Source organism: Oryctolagus cuniculus, chromosome 19 (genome assembly GCF_051225735.1).
Source record: "Oryctolagus cuniculus isolate XC-2025 breed Fujian yellow rabbit chromosome 19, ASM5122573v1, whole genome shotgun sequence".
Classification (NCBI taxonomy): Eukaryota; Metazoa; Chordata; class Mammalia; order Lagomorpha; family Leporidae; genus Oryctolagus; species Oryctolagus cuniculus.
The window spans coordinates 10204437-10216530 of NC_142885.1; the positions used below are offsets into that span (position 1 = coordinate 10204437).

At 63.4% G+C, this 12094-nt stretch overlaps 2 protein-coding genes across 4 annotated transcripts; both read right to left on the reverse strand.

Moving 5' to 3' along the window:
• Positions 1-339: 339 nt before the first annotated feature.
• VGF (VGF nerve growth factor inducible) lies at positions 340-5079 on the reverse strand. 3 transcript variants are annotated; one of them, XM_070064470.2, is made up of 3 exons: positions 4903-5079; positions 3087-3303; positions 340-2606 (listed from the first exon to the last, which is right to left on the reverse strand). In XM_070064470.2, exon 3 carries the CDS (start codon positions 2584-2586, stop codon positions 733-735), a length of 1854 nt encoding a protein of 617 aa, XP_069920571.2. In that variant the 5' UTR covers positions 2587-2606; positions 3087-3303; positions 4903-5079; the 3' UTR covers positions 340-732. The 3 variants fall into 3 exon arrangements, with proteins under 3 accessions (XP_069920571.2, XP_051693966.3, XP_051693967.3); XM_051838006.3 differs by lacking the exon at positions 4903-5079 and having other exon boundaries at positions 3087-3327; XM_051838007.3 differs by lacking the exons at positions 3087-3303; positions 4903-5079 and adding an exon at positions 2728-3003.
• Positions 5080-8120: 3041 nt separating this feature from the next.
• Positions 8121-11409, reverse strand: NAT16 (N-acetyltransferase 16 (putative)). The gene is given in 7 exon segments (XM_089321956.1): positions 8121-9504; positions 9507-9610; positions 9613-9687; positions 9690-9910; positions 10481-10556; positions 11164-11257; positions 11302-11409. Coding segments are annotated over 7 exon segments (792 nt in total). The 3' UTR covers positions 8121-9390.
• Positions 11410-12094: the final 685 nt, after the last annotated feature.

Genomic DNA, 12094 nt, shown 5'->3' on the forward strand with positions numbered 1-12094 from the left:
CCCTAGGGACCAAGGAATCCTCCCGGCAGTGACTCAGGGAGCTGGAACAGGGGCTGGGGGAGCCACCCAGCAGCATCTCCTAAGCACCCACTGCTTTTAACTAGAAGGTGCTAGGTTATTCCAGAAGCTTGGGTCCACTCGGCATCTCCCTACCCGAGCCTGGGACTTCACCACCACCCCCAACCTGCAAGTGGAGTGTAGGGTTTCCTGCGCCATGTTCTACCTTCACACAGCCCTCCTTAGAATCCGGGCCTTGTGGCTGGCGCGTCCCTCACCGCCCCTTGGAAAGGACCACGCAGGCCCAAGGGGACGGGTGAATAACGGAAAACAAAGTCCTAATAAAATAGTCACTTTTATTTCTTAGCAAAACTATTTCCTCCGTGAGGGGTATTTACAACAGAGAGGGGAGAGGAGAGGGTTGAGGAGGTGGGCTCCGGGAGGCCCGATGGGCAGGAGACAAGACACTTTTTTTCTCACACAATTAACTGGAACCGCTTTTTCCGATTTCGGACGGGGGCATCCCGAAACGGGGTCCCGCGCGGGGGCAGGGACCCGCACACATCACCTGCCCAACGGGGCTGGCCCCGGATCACCCGCGAGCGAGTTCGGGGAGGTGGGGCCTGGGACCCAGGCGGAGGCCAGGCCCGCCAGGTCCCGGCGCGGGACGGGGCGGGGCGGGGCGCATGCAAACCCCGGGGGCGGGCGACACGGAGGGGGGCGGGGCGGGGCGGGTCACGGGCGCCGGAGCAGCACGTGCTCGATGTAATTCTCCAGCTCTTCCTGCTCCTGCAGCCGGCGCTCCTCGGCCTCCGCCGCCCCTTGCGCGCGCCGCGCCTGGGCCTCCAGGCCCGCGGAGTGCCGCGAGGGCGGCAGGGCATGGTGGTAGTGGCGGCGGCGGGGCGGCTGCAGCGTCCGCGGCCGGATGTAGTTGGGGAAGGGGTGGTAGGGCCCGGGGGGGAACACCTCGTCCTCCTCCCGATCCCAGGGCGGGAGCACCTCGTTCCAGTCCGGCAGCTCGTCTCGAGCGGGGGCGGGGGCGGGGGGCGGGGGCTGCGGGGAGCGCGCGGGCGCGGCGGCGGCGGCGGCGGCGACCCGGGGACCCGGCACGGGCTCGGGAGGGGCGTTCTTCTTCCGCTTCCGCTTCTCCTCCACCTCCTCGATGATGCTGACCACGTCGTCGGCCGGCAGGTGCAGTTTGGTGGACAGCTCGATGAGGCTGTCGATCGTCTGCGGGTCCATCTCCTCGTCGTCGTCCTCCTCCTCCCCGCCCTCCTCGGCCCCCTCGGCCTCCTTGCGCCGGTGGCCCGGCGTCTCCTCCTGGGAGCGCTTGTCCTCCGCTCCGGCTTCCCCGTCCTCCTCCTCCTCGGCGAACAGGAGCGCGTTCTGCCGCGCCCTCTCCGCCTCCTCCGCCTCCGCCTCCGCCTCCGCCGCCTCCTCGTCTTCTTCCCCCACCCTCTCCTCCCCGCCGCGTCGCTCCTGCTCCGCCTCCGCCTCCTCCCTCTCGCTCTCTCGCTCCTCCTGCGTCTCCTGCAGCCCCCGACTCCCCAGGCCGCGCTGCCGGGCCCCGCCCTGCAGCAAATACTGGAGCAGCAGGTCAGAGGCCAGGTCGGCCAGCCGCTCCTCCTGCGCCGCCGCCTGCCGCGTGGCCTCCGCCTGCCGCCGCCCGGCCTCCACCTGCGCCAGCCCTTGCTGTAGGAGGCGCTCCCCCGCCTCGGAGCGGCTCAGAAGGGAGCCCTCCGGCCGGTGCGCCTTGGGAAAAGGGGAGCCCAGTCCTTGGTACGCCTTGGCTAGGGGTGCCAGGGCCTCGCCTAGGTGTGTTTGGGGGGGAGGCACTCCTTCCCCGAACTGGTGGGTTTCGGGAAGAGGCCCGCTCTCGGGCACGCGCGCCTGGAACTGCGAGGGGACGGGGGGTGGCAGGGGCGCGCGCTCCGGGACGCGCGCCTGGAACTCTCCCCAGGAGGCGCGCCACACGCGCTCAGGCCCGGGGCTCTCCAGATTGACGCGGGTCAGCGTGTGCGTGCGGGTTTCCGTCTCTGCTGCCGCGGTCTCTTGCTGGCGCTTGGCGCTACTCGGGCTGAAATCTCGCAGTTCCTGGAGCAGGGCCGCTAGCGCCTCCAACTCCTCGGAGGGGTCTCCCGCCTCCGGACCGCTCTCCTGAGTCTGAGGATGAGGCGGCGTCGCGGGCGCCTGGGGCTCTGGCGCCGGGAGGCTGTGGGTCTGGCTGCGCACGGTCTCTGTCAGCAGAGCTTCTGCCGCTTCGTCCGCCGGCCCCTGCTGGGAACCGCCTGGCGCCGGGGGCGAGGCGGGGCGGTCGAGCGCCTGCAGCAGCACCGCGGCCAGCGCCCGGGGATCCACGCCCTGGAAAAGCTCTCCCTCGTCCTGCGGCTCGGAATTGCGAGCGGCTCGGACCTCCGGGACGCTGCCATCCTTTGGCTCCGGCACTGCGTCCCCAGCTACCGGCTCTTTATGCTCAGAGCTGAAGGGAGGCGGCTGCGCTTCAGGGCGCCCGGGAGGCGCTGCTCCTAACCCCTTGATGAGTAGAAAGAAGCAGAGGAGGGCGGACGCCGGCAGCCTGATGGGTGTCATGACCGTGGGGCTGCCGGAAACTGAAAAACAGAAGGGACCAGAGAACGAGATTTATGTAAGGGTTCCCGGCTAATTTGCGCTTCCCTCCCCCCACCTTTAAGCAGGAAATCCCGGGTTTCCCTGATCTCCCCCTAACCTTACCCAGAAGAGGAACGTATAGGAGCAAAGGAGGAAGCTGCTGAGCCGGTTTCTGGAGTCGTGCGAATGGGAAGAGGACGCCCGCAACCCTAGCTCACCCCCTTTCCTGAGCGATCTCACTGCCAGCGCCCACGTACTAAGCAGCGAGGATTGGGGGGGGGGATTCTCTGCTCCCTCCCCACAGGACTCCCCGGATGGCGCGTGGGCGACTTCGGCAGCAAGAGAAAGCCTGCGACTCCCCCTCGCACTGGGGACCCTTTCCAAGGGGCTCCCCGCTAGGCTCGCGACACCCCCGTACGGAGGAGACTCCTCTCAACGCCCACGGCTGCTGAGGCTTGCGGAAAGGACGGCGCAGTATTTACCAGCTGGTGTCACGACGCGGGAGGTGAAGAGGGTTGGGGCGGGGTGGGGACAGGGGAGGATCAGGCCGCGTCCGCCTGGGCTCCGAGCGCTGGCTGGGGTGCGAGCGACGGTCGAGGGCTGGCGTCCCGAGGGCAGGGCTCCGAAGAGTTGGCGCGGCTCCGGGCAGCTTGCTCGCTCGGGCTTCAGCACGCTGGACAGCGCCCGCGCCTCCGCCGCCTTATAAAGGGGAGCGCGCGGGGTCACGTGGGCGCGCCCCGCCCCATTGACGTCAATGTTCATTCATGGGGAAGCGGGCGGGCGTCTGGAGCCTGGAGGACGCCCGGCGATTGGAGGGTGCGCGCCGCTCCCGGCCTGCGCCTGCGCTCTGGGGGCCCTCGGCTTGGAGGGGCGTGCGCCAGCCGGAGCTCCGGGAAACGAATGAATGAATGAATGAATGAATGAAATGCCGAGGCGGGCGGGGCGGGGGGCTATGAATGAATGAAGGAGGGACGAGGAGAAAAGGATGAATGAATGAATGAGATATGAATGGAGGGTGGCTGGAGAGGCGCGGGGAGGCGGGAGGGTGGTCGCACAGCCACTTGCAGACGCGCGACTCCGCGTCGTTGAGCCGAACGGAAAAGGGGCACCCTCAGCGTCTGACTGGGCACCAGTAGGAGATCGAGACTGGGGCGGGGGGATAAGGATGTGAATGCCGGGGAGGAGGCCGGGCGCGCAGTCCGCGCTCGCGCCGTCCACGGGGAACACGCCCAAGGACAGCGTGAACCTGGGAGAGGAGGCGCGACTGTGCGCGCCTGCGGGCGCTGTCCGCGGAGCTGCGGTGCGGGGTGCGGGCCCTGGGCCGGGGCGGATGGGTGGACCTTGCAGTTTGGTCAATCCCATCGCAGAGGGTCGGAGTCGGAAGAGAAGGGGGACAGATGGAGAACGTGTTGTACCCCTGGGTCGTGTCGTGTCTGTTCACGACCGGTGCGTGTCTGGAGAATAAGGTGTGTCTCTCCTTCTGTCCGCTGGCTCTGGCGCGTGTGTCGGGGTCCCGGCTGTGCCCCTTTTCTTCCCACATCTTCCCCTGCCCCTCCAGCTTCTTTCCTCCCCTCCGCTCCCCCCCTCAAAGGACGTTTGGAGGGCGAGACCAGACCAGGTGGGGAGGGGGTTGTGCAGGTGGTGGGGGGGGGGAGGTGACTCAACCCCAGCTCCCTCCATCGCTCAAAGGGAAGATTGGAACGAGATGGTGTGGGGAGTGTGCAACGTCAGAAATAGCCCCTCTTTGCCACCAGACCCCTTCGACCGTGTCTCCTGCCAGAGAGGTTGGGGCTGGGGGCTTGGACAGCTAGAGGTTCCGGGGGTGGGGGCGATGACGCACAGATTGCGCAAAGAAAATCCATCAGCCAGCCGAGTCCGGTGAAGGGAGGCCAGCCGTGGGCGGGGGTGGGGGGGACGGAAATGGGGAGGGGGTGGGAGAGAGGGGAGTGTGGCAAGGAGCAGCCACTGCAGGAATGAAGGGGAGGGAGGCTGGAGGGGGCTGCGGTGCAGGCAGAGAGCAGTGCGGGGGCGTGGGCAGGGAAAGGGGGGAGTGACAATGACACACACCAGACACACAAGAACTGCGGACACAGGGTGCTCATGGGCACATGCAGGACACCCGCCCCTGAGACGCTGGACGCCAGGATCAGGGCTGTTTGTCGGGGGCTCTGAGATTCCTTCCCTGCCGGTCCTCGCCCCCTCCTCAGCTCATCCAAGAACTGACCCCCATTGTCAGCCCCCTTCTCTCTCTCTCTCTCTCTCTCTCTCTCTCTCTCTCTCTGAGACACACACACTCACGTGCTTTCCCTCCAGAGCCAGCAGTGGCTTCTCGCTTCCATCAATGGCTTGACTTTCCCAGAAGAAAGCCCATCAGCTCTGCAGGGAAAGAGGTGGGGAGGAGTGGAGAGGAAAGAGAAAGGGGATTGGGGGCAGGGGAAGGAAGGAAGAAGGAACCTGGAACAGGTAGAAGGAGTAGGCTAAAGGAGAGAGAGAGAAAAAACCATTGAGAACCAAGGTGACTGTGGCGATTCCAAAGAAACGAGGCAGGAGAAGGGGCAGGAGACCCCAAGGCAGTGCCTTACCCCTCCCGACAGTTATCCAAGATCTCCCGTGCCCCTTTGGACCCCTATCCCTCTTCCCACCTCCCCTCCATCTTCCCTGCCTGGTTACAGAGAGCAGTGGGTTGGGGAGGGGGTCACGTTACCTTTCGGAGGAGGATGAATCAGAGGGAGATGGCTCAGACATCTGGAGTGGGGGAGGGGAAGTCATCCGAGGGAGAAGGAAGGGGGAGAGGGAGGGAGCGGGGCGGGGGGGGGGCTGACTGAGCGGCTGATGGGGACAAGAGACCAAGAGAGAGATGAGGGGAGGCGGGTACTCTAGAGAAATCGTGGCTTGTGTGTGCACAGGTACCTGTGTGTGTGTGTGTACATGCGTGTGCATGTGTGCTTGTATACAAAGATGAATGAGACACATGGCAGAGGGAGGGAGGAAATGGGAGGGCTAGCTGTGTATTTAATCAGATCAGGAGTGGGTGGGCATGGTAGGATTTCCAAATTAAATAAGTGGTCTTCTCGCCCAGTTTGTGTGGCTAAATGTTTGCCTGTTTCCAGGTGCCCGTGTGGGGGCTCTGATCTCTTCCGAATGCCTGTGCAGCTTCCGGTCTCTGAGTGGGCACCTACTGGTTTCTGCCTGGGTTGGTGACACATAATGTGTGTGTGTACACGTGTATGCCTGTGTGTGTCTCTGAGTCCTTCCATGCCTACTGGTACATATATGTGCCCCTCCCCCCTTCCCACCTCCATGTCTGGGTCTCTTTGCAATAGAGCCTCGGAATCTCAGCTACTCATCCTGCAGCCCCCACCAGCTGGTCCTTGCCCCTAGCTTTCAGGGCATTGCCCCCTAACACCCCAACCGCTGTCCTCCCGGGATGGAGGGGGGAGCAAGGTGGAAACCTGGGGCACCACAGACAATAGGCTTGGTGATTCCACCACCTGGGTCTCCATCTCTCTTGTCTGTGTGGGCTCTGGGCTGTTTCTGCCTCTCTCCATCCAGTTCCCTACCTGGGTCAGTGCACACACCTTTCTCAGTATGAGCCCTGCCCTTTATACCCTGCTGCCTCTTGGGGCTTCTGGACAAAGCTAGACATGCGACAGGTGCCTGGAATCAGACAGGAGGGAGGTGGCAGGGAAGAGAGAGGAATGGAGAGAATGCTGCAAAAGGGAGAACTGAAATGGAGACCGGGGGGATGCCTGGTATTAGCTCTGAATTGCTTGTGTGACTCCATCTCTCTTTGTCTTTGTTTCTGATTATCTCATACCCTCCAGGAGGGTAGCACGAGAAGACGGGGTCCCCAAGAGTAGTGATCCAAGCTGAAGATTTGGAAAATGAGGGGAGGGGGCGGAGCACTGGGTCTTTTCCCTGAGAAGGTCTGGGAGAGGAAGAGGCAGGGGCTCAGGGCTTCCGCAGCTCACGGTCCCCCTCTTCCCCTCCCCTCCCCAACCGGTGACTCACCTCTGCAGCCTTTCATTGCGTCAGCCTTGGGGGGGGACAGGCAGGGAGGGGGAACTTTCTGAGGGGGTTGGGGGTCTCCACTTTGAACTGAAAGCAGGTGCTGAGGCCCCCTGAAAATTGCCCCACTGAACACACATGATTATGCTACCCCCTGCCCACTCCCAGGGAGGGGGGAATTCTGGGAAGGGGACTGAGGAGAGGCTGGGGGCCACTGGAGGGTCTGCAATGACAAGTTGGGGTGCCCACCCTGATTTTCTGTCCCAGGGTCCCATTCCCTCAGGCCCCCACCCACTCCTGAGTGGGGGAAGGGACACCTAGCCAGCCGGGGGAGGGCATCACCGCAGAGATGAGTCACCAAGAGAGGGAGAGAGAGACAAAGATGGAGAGAGACACAAAGAGAGAGACAGCTCCTGGAGAGATGGAGCAAGAACACACACGTCCCATGAAGGTGCTACCCACAAACTAACAGGAAGAAGGAAACTGTACTTCCACAAGAGTGACCCCTCCATCAACCTGCCACATGCACCTGCCACTCAGAGTTACCCCGGGACTGAGACACACCCACCAACACAAGCATAGTGGCGGCACACGCAGCTCGGCAGAGGCACCCACCCCCAGATGTGTCCAGGGCAGTGGAGCTCGGCACTGAGGGCTCTCGTTCCCTTTACAAGGAGTGGAAGAAAGGGGCCAACCCCCCCCCTCCGAGTTGCCACCATGGGGTTTCGGCGACTCAGAGCCTGCACCGTGCACCCACCAGGGTACATATCACTTGCCCACCTCCCATCCAGGCACACAATCAACCATCATCCGAAGGCCACTTGGGGTAGATGTTTCCGGGGTACCCCAAACACGCTGTTCCGACCCCCCTGACTCGCACATACATGTACAAAAACGCAAACACACAAAGACGCCCGTGGACACACTCACGCGGACCAAAACCACCTTGCGCTGCCTCGCCTGCGTCCGCACACGTCCTGGCGCCCCCGCGTGTTACTTTTCGGGATCGCAGCCTTCGCCGCTCCCAGCTCGGCTCCCGGGGGGCGGCGCCCAGGCTCCTTCTACCTCCTCCCCGCTACCCCCCTCCAAACCGCGCGTCGCCCACCAGCAAGCACCGTGGTCCCCGAGCTGAGAGCTGCACGCCTGGATCCTGGGGCTCAGGGAGGCTGGTCCGGGGTGCGGGGGTGAACTTGGGAGACACTCAGAATTTGGGTGGCAGGTCGGGGGGCGGGGAGCGGGGAGCGAGGCCCCGGGTTCAGTTGCTGCGCTGCTGCCCTCCTGGGCTCCGAGCTGCCGCTGTTTGTCAGGGCTGTGGGTGGGGGTGGGGGCGCACAACGGCCAGCCGCTCGCCCTACCCCCCACCCCCAGCAAGTCATTAGCCCCATTGCCACCGGGCTTAGAGATCCTCTCTGATACAGGCTGCTGGGGAAGGGGGGGCATGTCTCATCCCTCCCCACCGAGAAGAGGTGAGACAGACACAGAGCGTGGGCAGAAGGTCCGTTTTATTGTCATAGAGCCATGGTCCAAATAACAGGATGGTGGGCCAGCTGGGGGGCAGGAGACAGAGCAGCCAGCTGAGAAAGCTGCCCCCTTTGCCCACCTCCTACCACCATCACACACAGAGTGAGGTTCTGGGATGCGCTCTGGCCTTGGGCTACCTGGGTTCTAGTCCTCATGAGGCTCCCGGCTCGGGTGGATTACTTAGAAGTGGAAATCACCAGGTTCTTTGTGCTTCCTCCCTCTGGTGGATCGGATCCAGTATAGGACCCAGAGCATCACAAATGCAGCTGTTACTACTTGCATTTAAATAGATGACTTTCAAAGTCCAAAAAGCATAAATGATCCAGAGGAAGGGAGCTGTGTCCAAAAATACTGGCAGTGGGAGTTCCAGTGGCATAGAAGGCAGCCTGGTTGGAACCAGGAGACAGCCCTTGTGCCAGGCAAGGGAAGCTACCCTGAACTGTACCAGATTCTCCAGCCAGAGCACCCGGGTGAGTTAGGGGATGGTGGGGGGAGGGGCAGGGGGCAGCAACCTGAGTTACAGCAGCACTGAGCCAAGCTGGAGGAAACCCTAGTGAGAGAGGCAGGCTCCAAAGAGTGCATCACCAGAGGCACACACGGGGGGAGCATCACAAATATATTCCCTTTCATGGTCTTTCTCCATATTGTACCCTGGGCCAATGATGAGGACCTCACAGGCAAGGGGAGTAGAGAGGAAAAAAAAAAAAGGCTCTGAAGACTGTTGAGGGGTCCCGAGAGCAGGAGGATGGGAGGGACAGAAAGCCAGGGGAGCACTTGGATCGGGAGGCTGGGAGACTGAGGGGGTGGCGAGGAGGCCAGTGTTGAGCTGGGAGGCACAGAAGTCGCCAGGCCTGGGCCTGACATCACACTCCTCTGCCAGCTTCTGCTCACCAAGGCTTAGAAGGGAGAAGCCCCCGCTGGCTAAGGGGCAGGGAAGGGGAGGGTGGATAACAGCACAAGGGGCTCCCCCGAGTCCAGCGGCTCCAGCCAGGGTATGGACACCGGCGTTTGGAAGTGCTTGAGGCCAGAAGGCAGAGCGGGGTAAGGAGAGAGGGGAAGGCTGGGGATAGGCACTGGGTAAAGGCAGGCATCCGGGCCACCTGCGAGGGGGCAGGGCTGGCTGGGGCTCCGCGGGAGGGGGCGGGTCTAGAGAGCAGCTTCTCCCCCCTCCCAGAGGAGGTCCTCAGAGGCCGGCCTGCAGCAGATCTGATTCGGCTGGCACTCCTGGCCTGCTTGGCAGAAGTCAGCCATGGTTGATTATGGGACCAGCACCAGCAAAGCGCGGGGACGTGGTGTTGAAGCTGGCGAGGCGGGGCCTAGCGCCCGCAGGTGCCACAGCAGCTGGCTATGCACCTGCGAGCCGTCGCCCCCGGAGCCAAGGAGGCAAGGCTGAGATATCGGCACGGGCAATCGCCCTCCTGCAGGAAGGAGGAGGGGTGTGTGCCCAGAGTGAGCATTGTCCACGCGCCCCTCCCGGTTTTGCCGCCAGCAGGTGCAGGCTCCTGTCCTCCTGCCAGTAGGGCCGGCAGTCCTGACTGATGGTCCCGCTCGGAGCATGTCTCTTTGCAAGAGGCCTGCCTCGGACACGGCCTCCGTGGTCGGTGGTGAGAACGCACCAGAGGTCTGCAGCGCTGTCAGCCGCGCACCCAGCCCCGCCAGGAACGCCGCAGGGGCGGAATGGGAGCCGAGAGATGCCCCCAGGGGGCGCGAGCGAGCACGCAGCGGGCGGGTCCGGGCATCCTGGCGCTGCTCCTGCATCTTCACTCCCACCGGCTCCCTGCTGGGCCCCGGGGGTGGCAGTCAGTGCCCCGGGGTAAGGGCGCTGAGTACGGGAACCCCTGTTGTACGCGTGCAGTGGCCAGGGGGCCCCAGAGGGTCTTCGAGGGCCATGAGAGAGGGGGAGGAGGAGGTCAGCAGCTCAGATTAGGGTGTCTGGGCCCCCAAAGAGGGCAGGATCGGTGACAGGGGGAAGGGTCCCAGGAGTCGGGAGGCTGGGACTGAAAGTTTGAGGCAGGGAATCAGGAGTTTGGGTCTGGGTAAGGAGTGGGAGCCCCTGAGCAAGGCTCAGGGGTCGCTCCCCTGGGCAGGGCCCCAAGCAAGAGCAAGCGGGTTCTGAAGCGTTAGAGCCCTCAGGGACGCCCGGGTGTCCCGGCACAGAGGGGCCTGGCCTTGGCGCTCCCTCATCCGACTCACTTGCCTGGTGATGAGGGGATCTATATCCAGCTCGCGGGGGCTCCGCTGGTCCTCTCAGGGAAGCCGCATCCCTTTGATCCCGGGGTCCCTCGCTGGATCCACTGCGAGCCCAAGTGCTGCAGCAGCAGGGTCACGCCATGCGTTATCTCTTTACCAGCGCTCTTTCCCCAGGTCGCTCCGGGTCACCAGCTTCAGGACAGTCTGCAGACCAAGGCAGACGGGGCTCGCCTCTGCCCAGACGCAAAGCACGCCATCATCACCGCCCAGGCTCCAGGCCAGACACAGGCCAGGCACGCGCGGGGGGTCCTTCCACCTCCGCCTACTCCAGGTCCTGGAGGGTTCACCACGCCCCTTTCATTGGCCCCGCCCCCAGGGTTCACCACACCCCCTGGCTCCTTACCTTGCCCCGCCTCCACTGAGCTTGTCTCCCTGCCCTGGTCTGCGCTTGGCCTGCTCCAGCTGTCCAGGGCTCTGTTGGCATGCGAGCTCCACCCTTTCATGGGTCCTGGCTGCTCCTACCCCTGGTCTATCCCCTGCTCCCCTATTTTGGTGCTTCTGCCCCCCAGACACTCCCCAGGTGGATCCTCAAATGCTCTCCGTGCCTACCCCTCAACTGTATCCGCATGCGCCCCACAACTGGGTCCCAAAGCAAACTCCAGAAGAGTCCAGGTCCCTCTCTGCCCTGAGACCCGCGCCCTGGGACGCTGCTTCTTGGCTGTGCACTGGGTCCTGGCTATCACCACTCCTCCATGAGCCTGGGGTCCCACATGCAGCTGGGGTGAGGCGGGGTGTGTGTGTGTGTGTGTGTGTGTGTGTAGGGAAGGCAGTCGATGCTACTGCTGTGAATGTGCCCTGAGACAGCTGGCACCTCCTCAAATTCCAGTTCCGTGGCTCCCACGAAGTCCAACAGCTCAGCTCTGCCTTCTAAGGCCTTCCACCAGCCCCCAAGAGCTTGGCCTAGCTCCAGCCTCTAGCCATGATTCGGTTCTGGGTCGCGGAGCTCGGCTCTGCATCTGGCACAGTCCCCACTTGGGGTTGCGGGACCTCTTCAGGAGTTCCACTGCATCCGGCTTCCAGTTTCATGGTTCTGCTGTCTGGAACATCCCACACCAGTGTGCCTGGTTCAGTCCTGGCCGCTCCTCCCCCAATCCTGCTAACGTGCACCCTGGGAGGCAGCAGGTGATGGTTCAGGTACCTGGAGTCCCTGCCACTCAAATGGGAGACTCGAATGGTGTTCCTGGCTCCCAGCTTCGACCTGGCTCAGCCCCAGCTGTTGCCGGCATTTGGGGAAGATCTCCCTCTCTCTTCCTGTCACTCTGCCTTATAAATAAGTAAATATCTAGATAGCTACATCTTTAAAGAGAGAACACAGCACAGGATCAGAGGCCTGGTTCAATACTCCCACAGCCACACACCCCCCCCCAAGCACCGTCCCCACAACACCTTCCTACACAGAGCTCAGGACTGGGGGGCTCCCAGCTCCTTCCCTTGTCACAGCAGGAACTCAGACAAAGCAGGGGAGGTCTTGGGGGACATGGAGAGGAGGGGTGCAAAAAATGGAGCAAACCTCCCAGGGCCCCCCCACCAGGCACCACCCTGCCTACAAGAGGGCTCCCCAGGGACCCTGCCATAGCCCCAGCCCTGGCCCTTCCCAGGGCAAAGGTAGGGGGATGCTTTGCCCTGCAAGCATGGGCAGAAGGGGTGGGCCTTGGACAGCCCCACTGTAAGTCATTCCTCCTGAGCCAGCCAAAGCCCCTGCGCTCCCTCC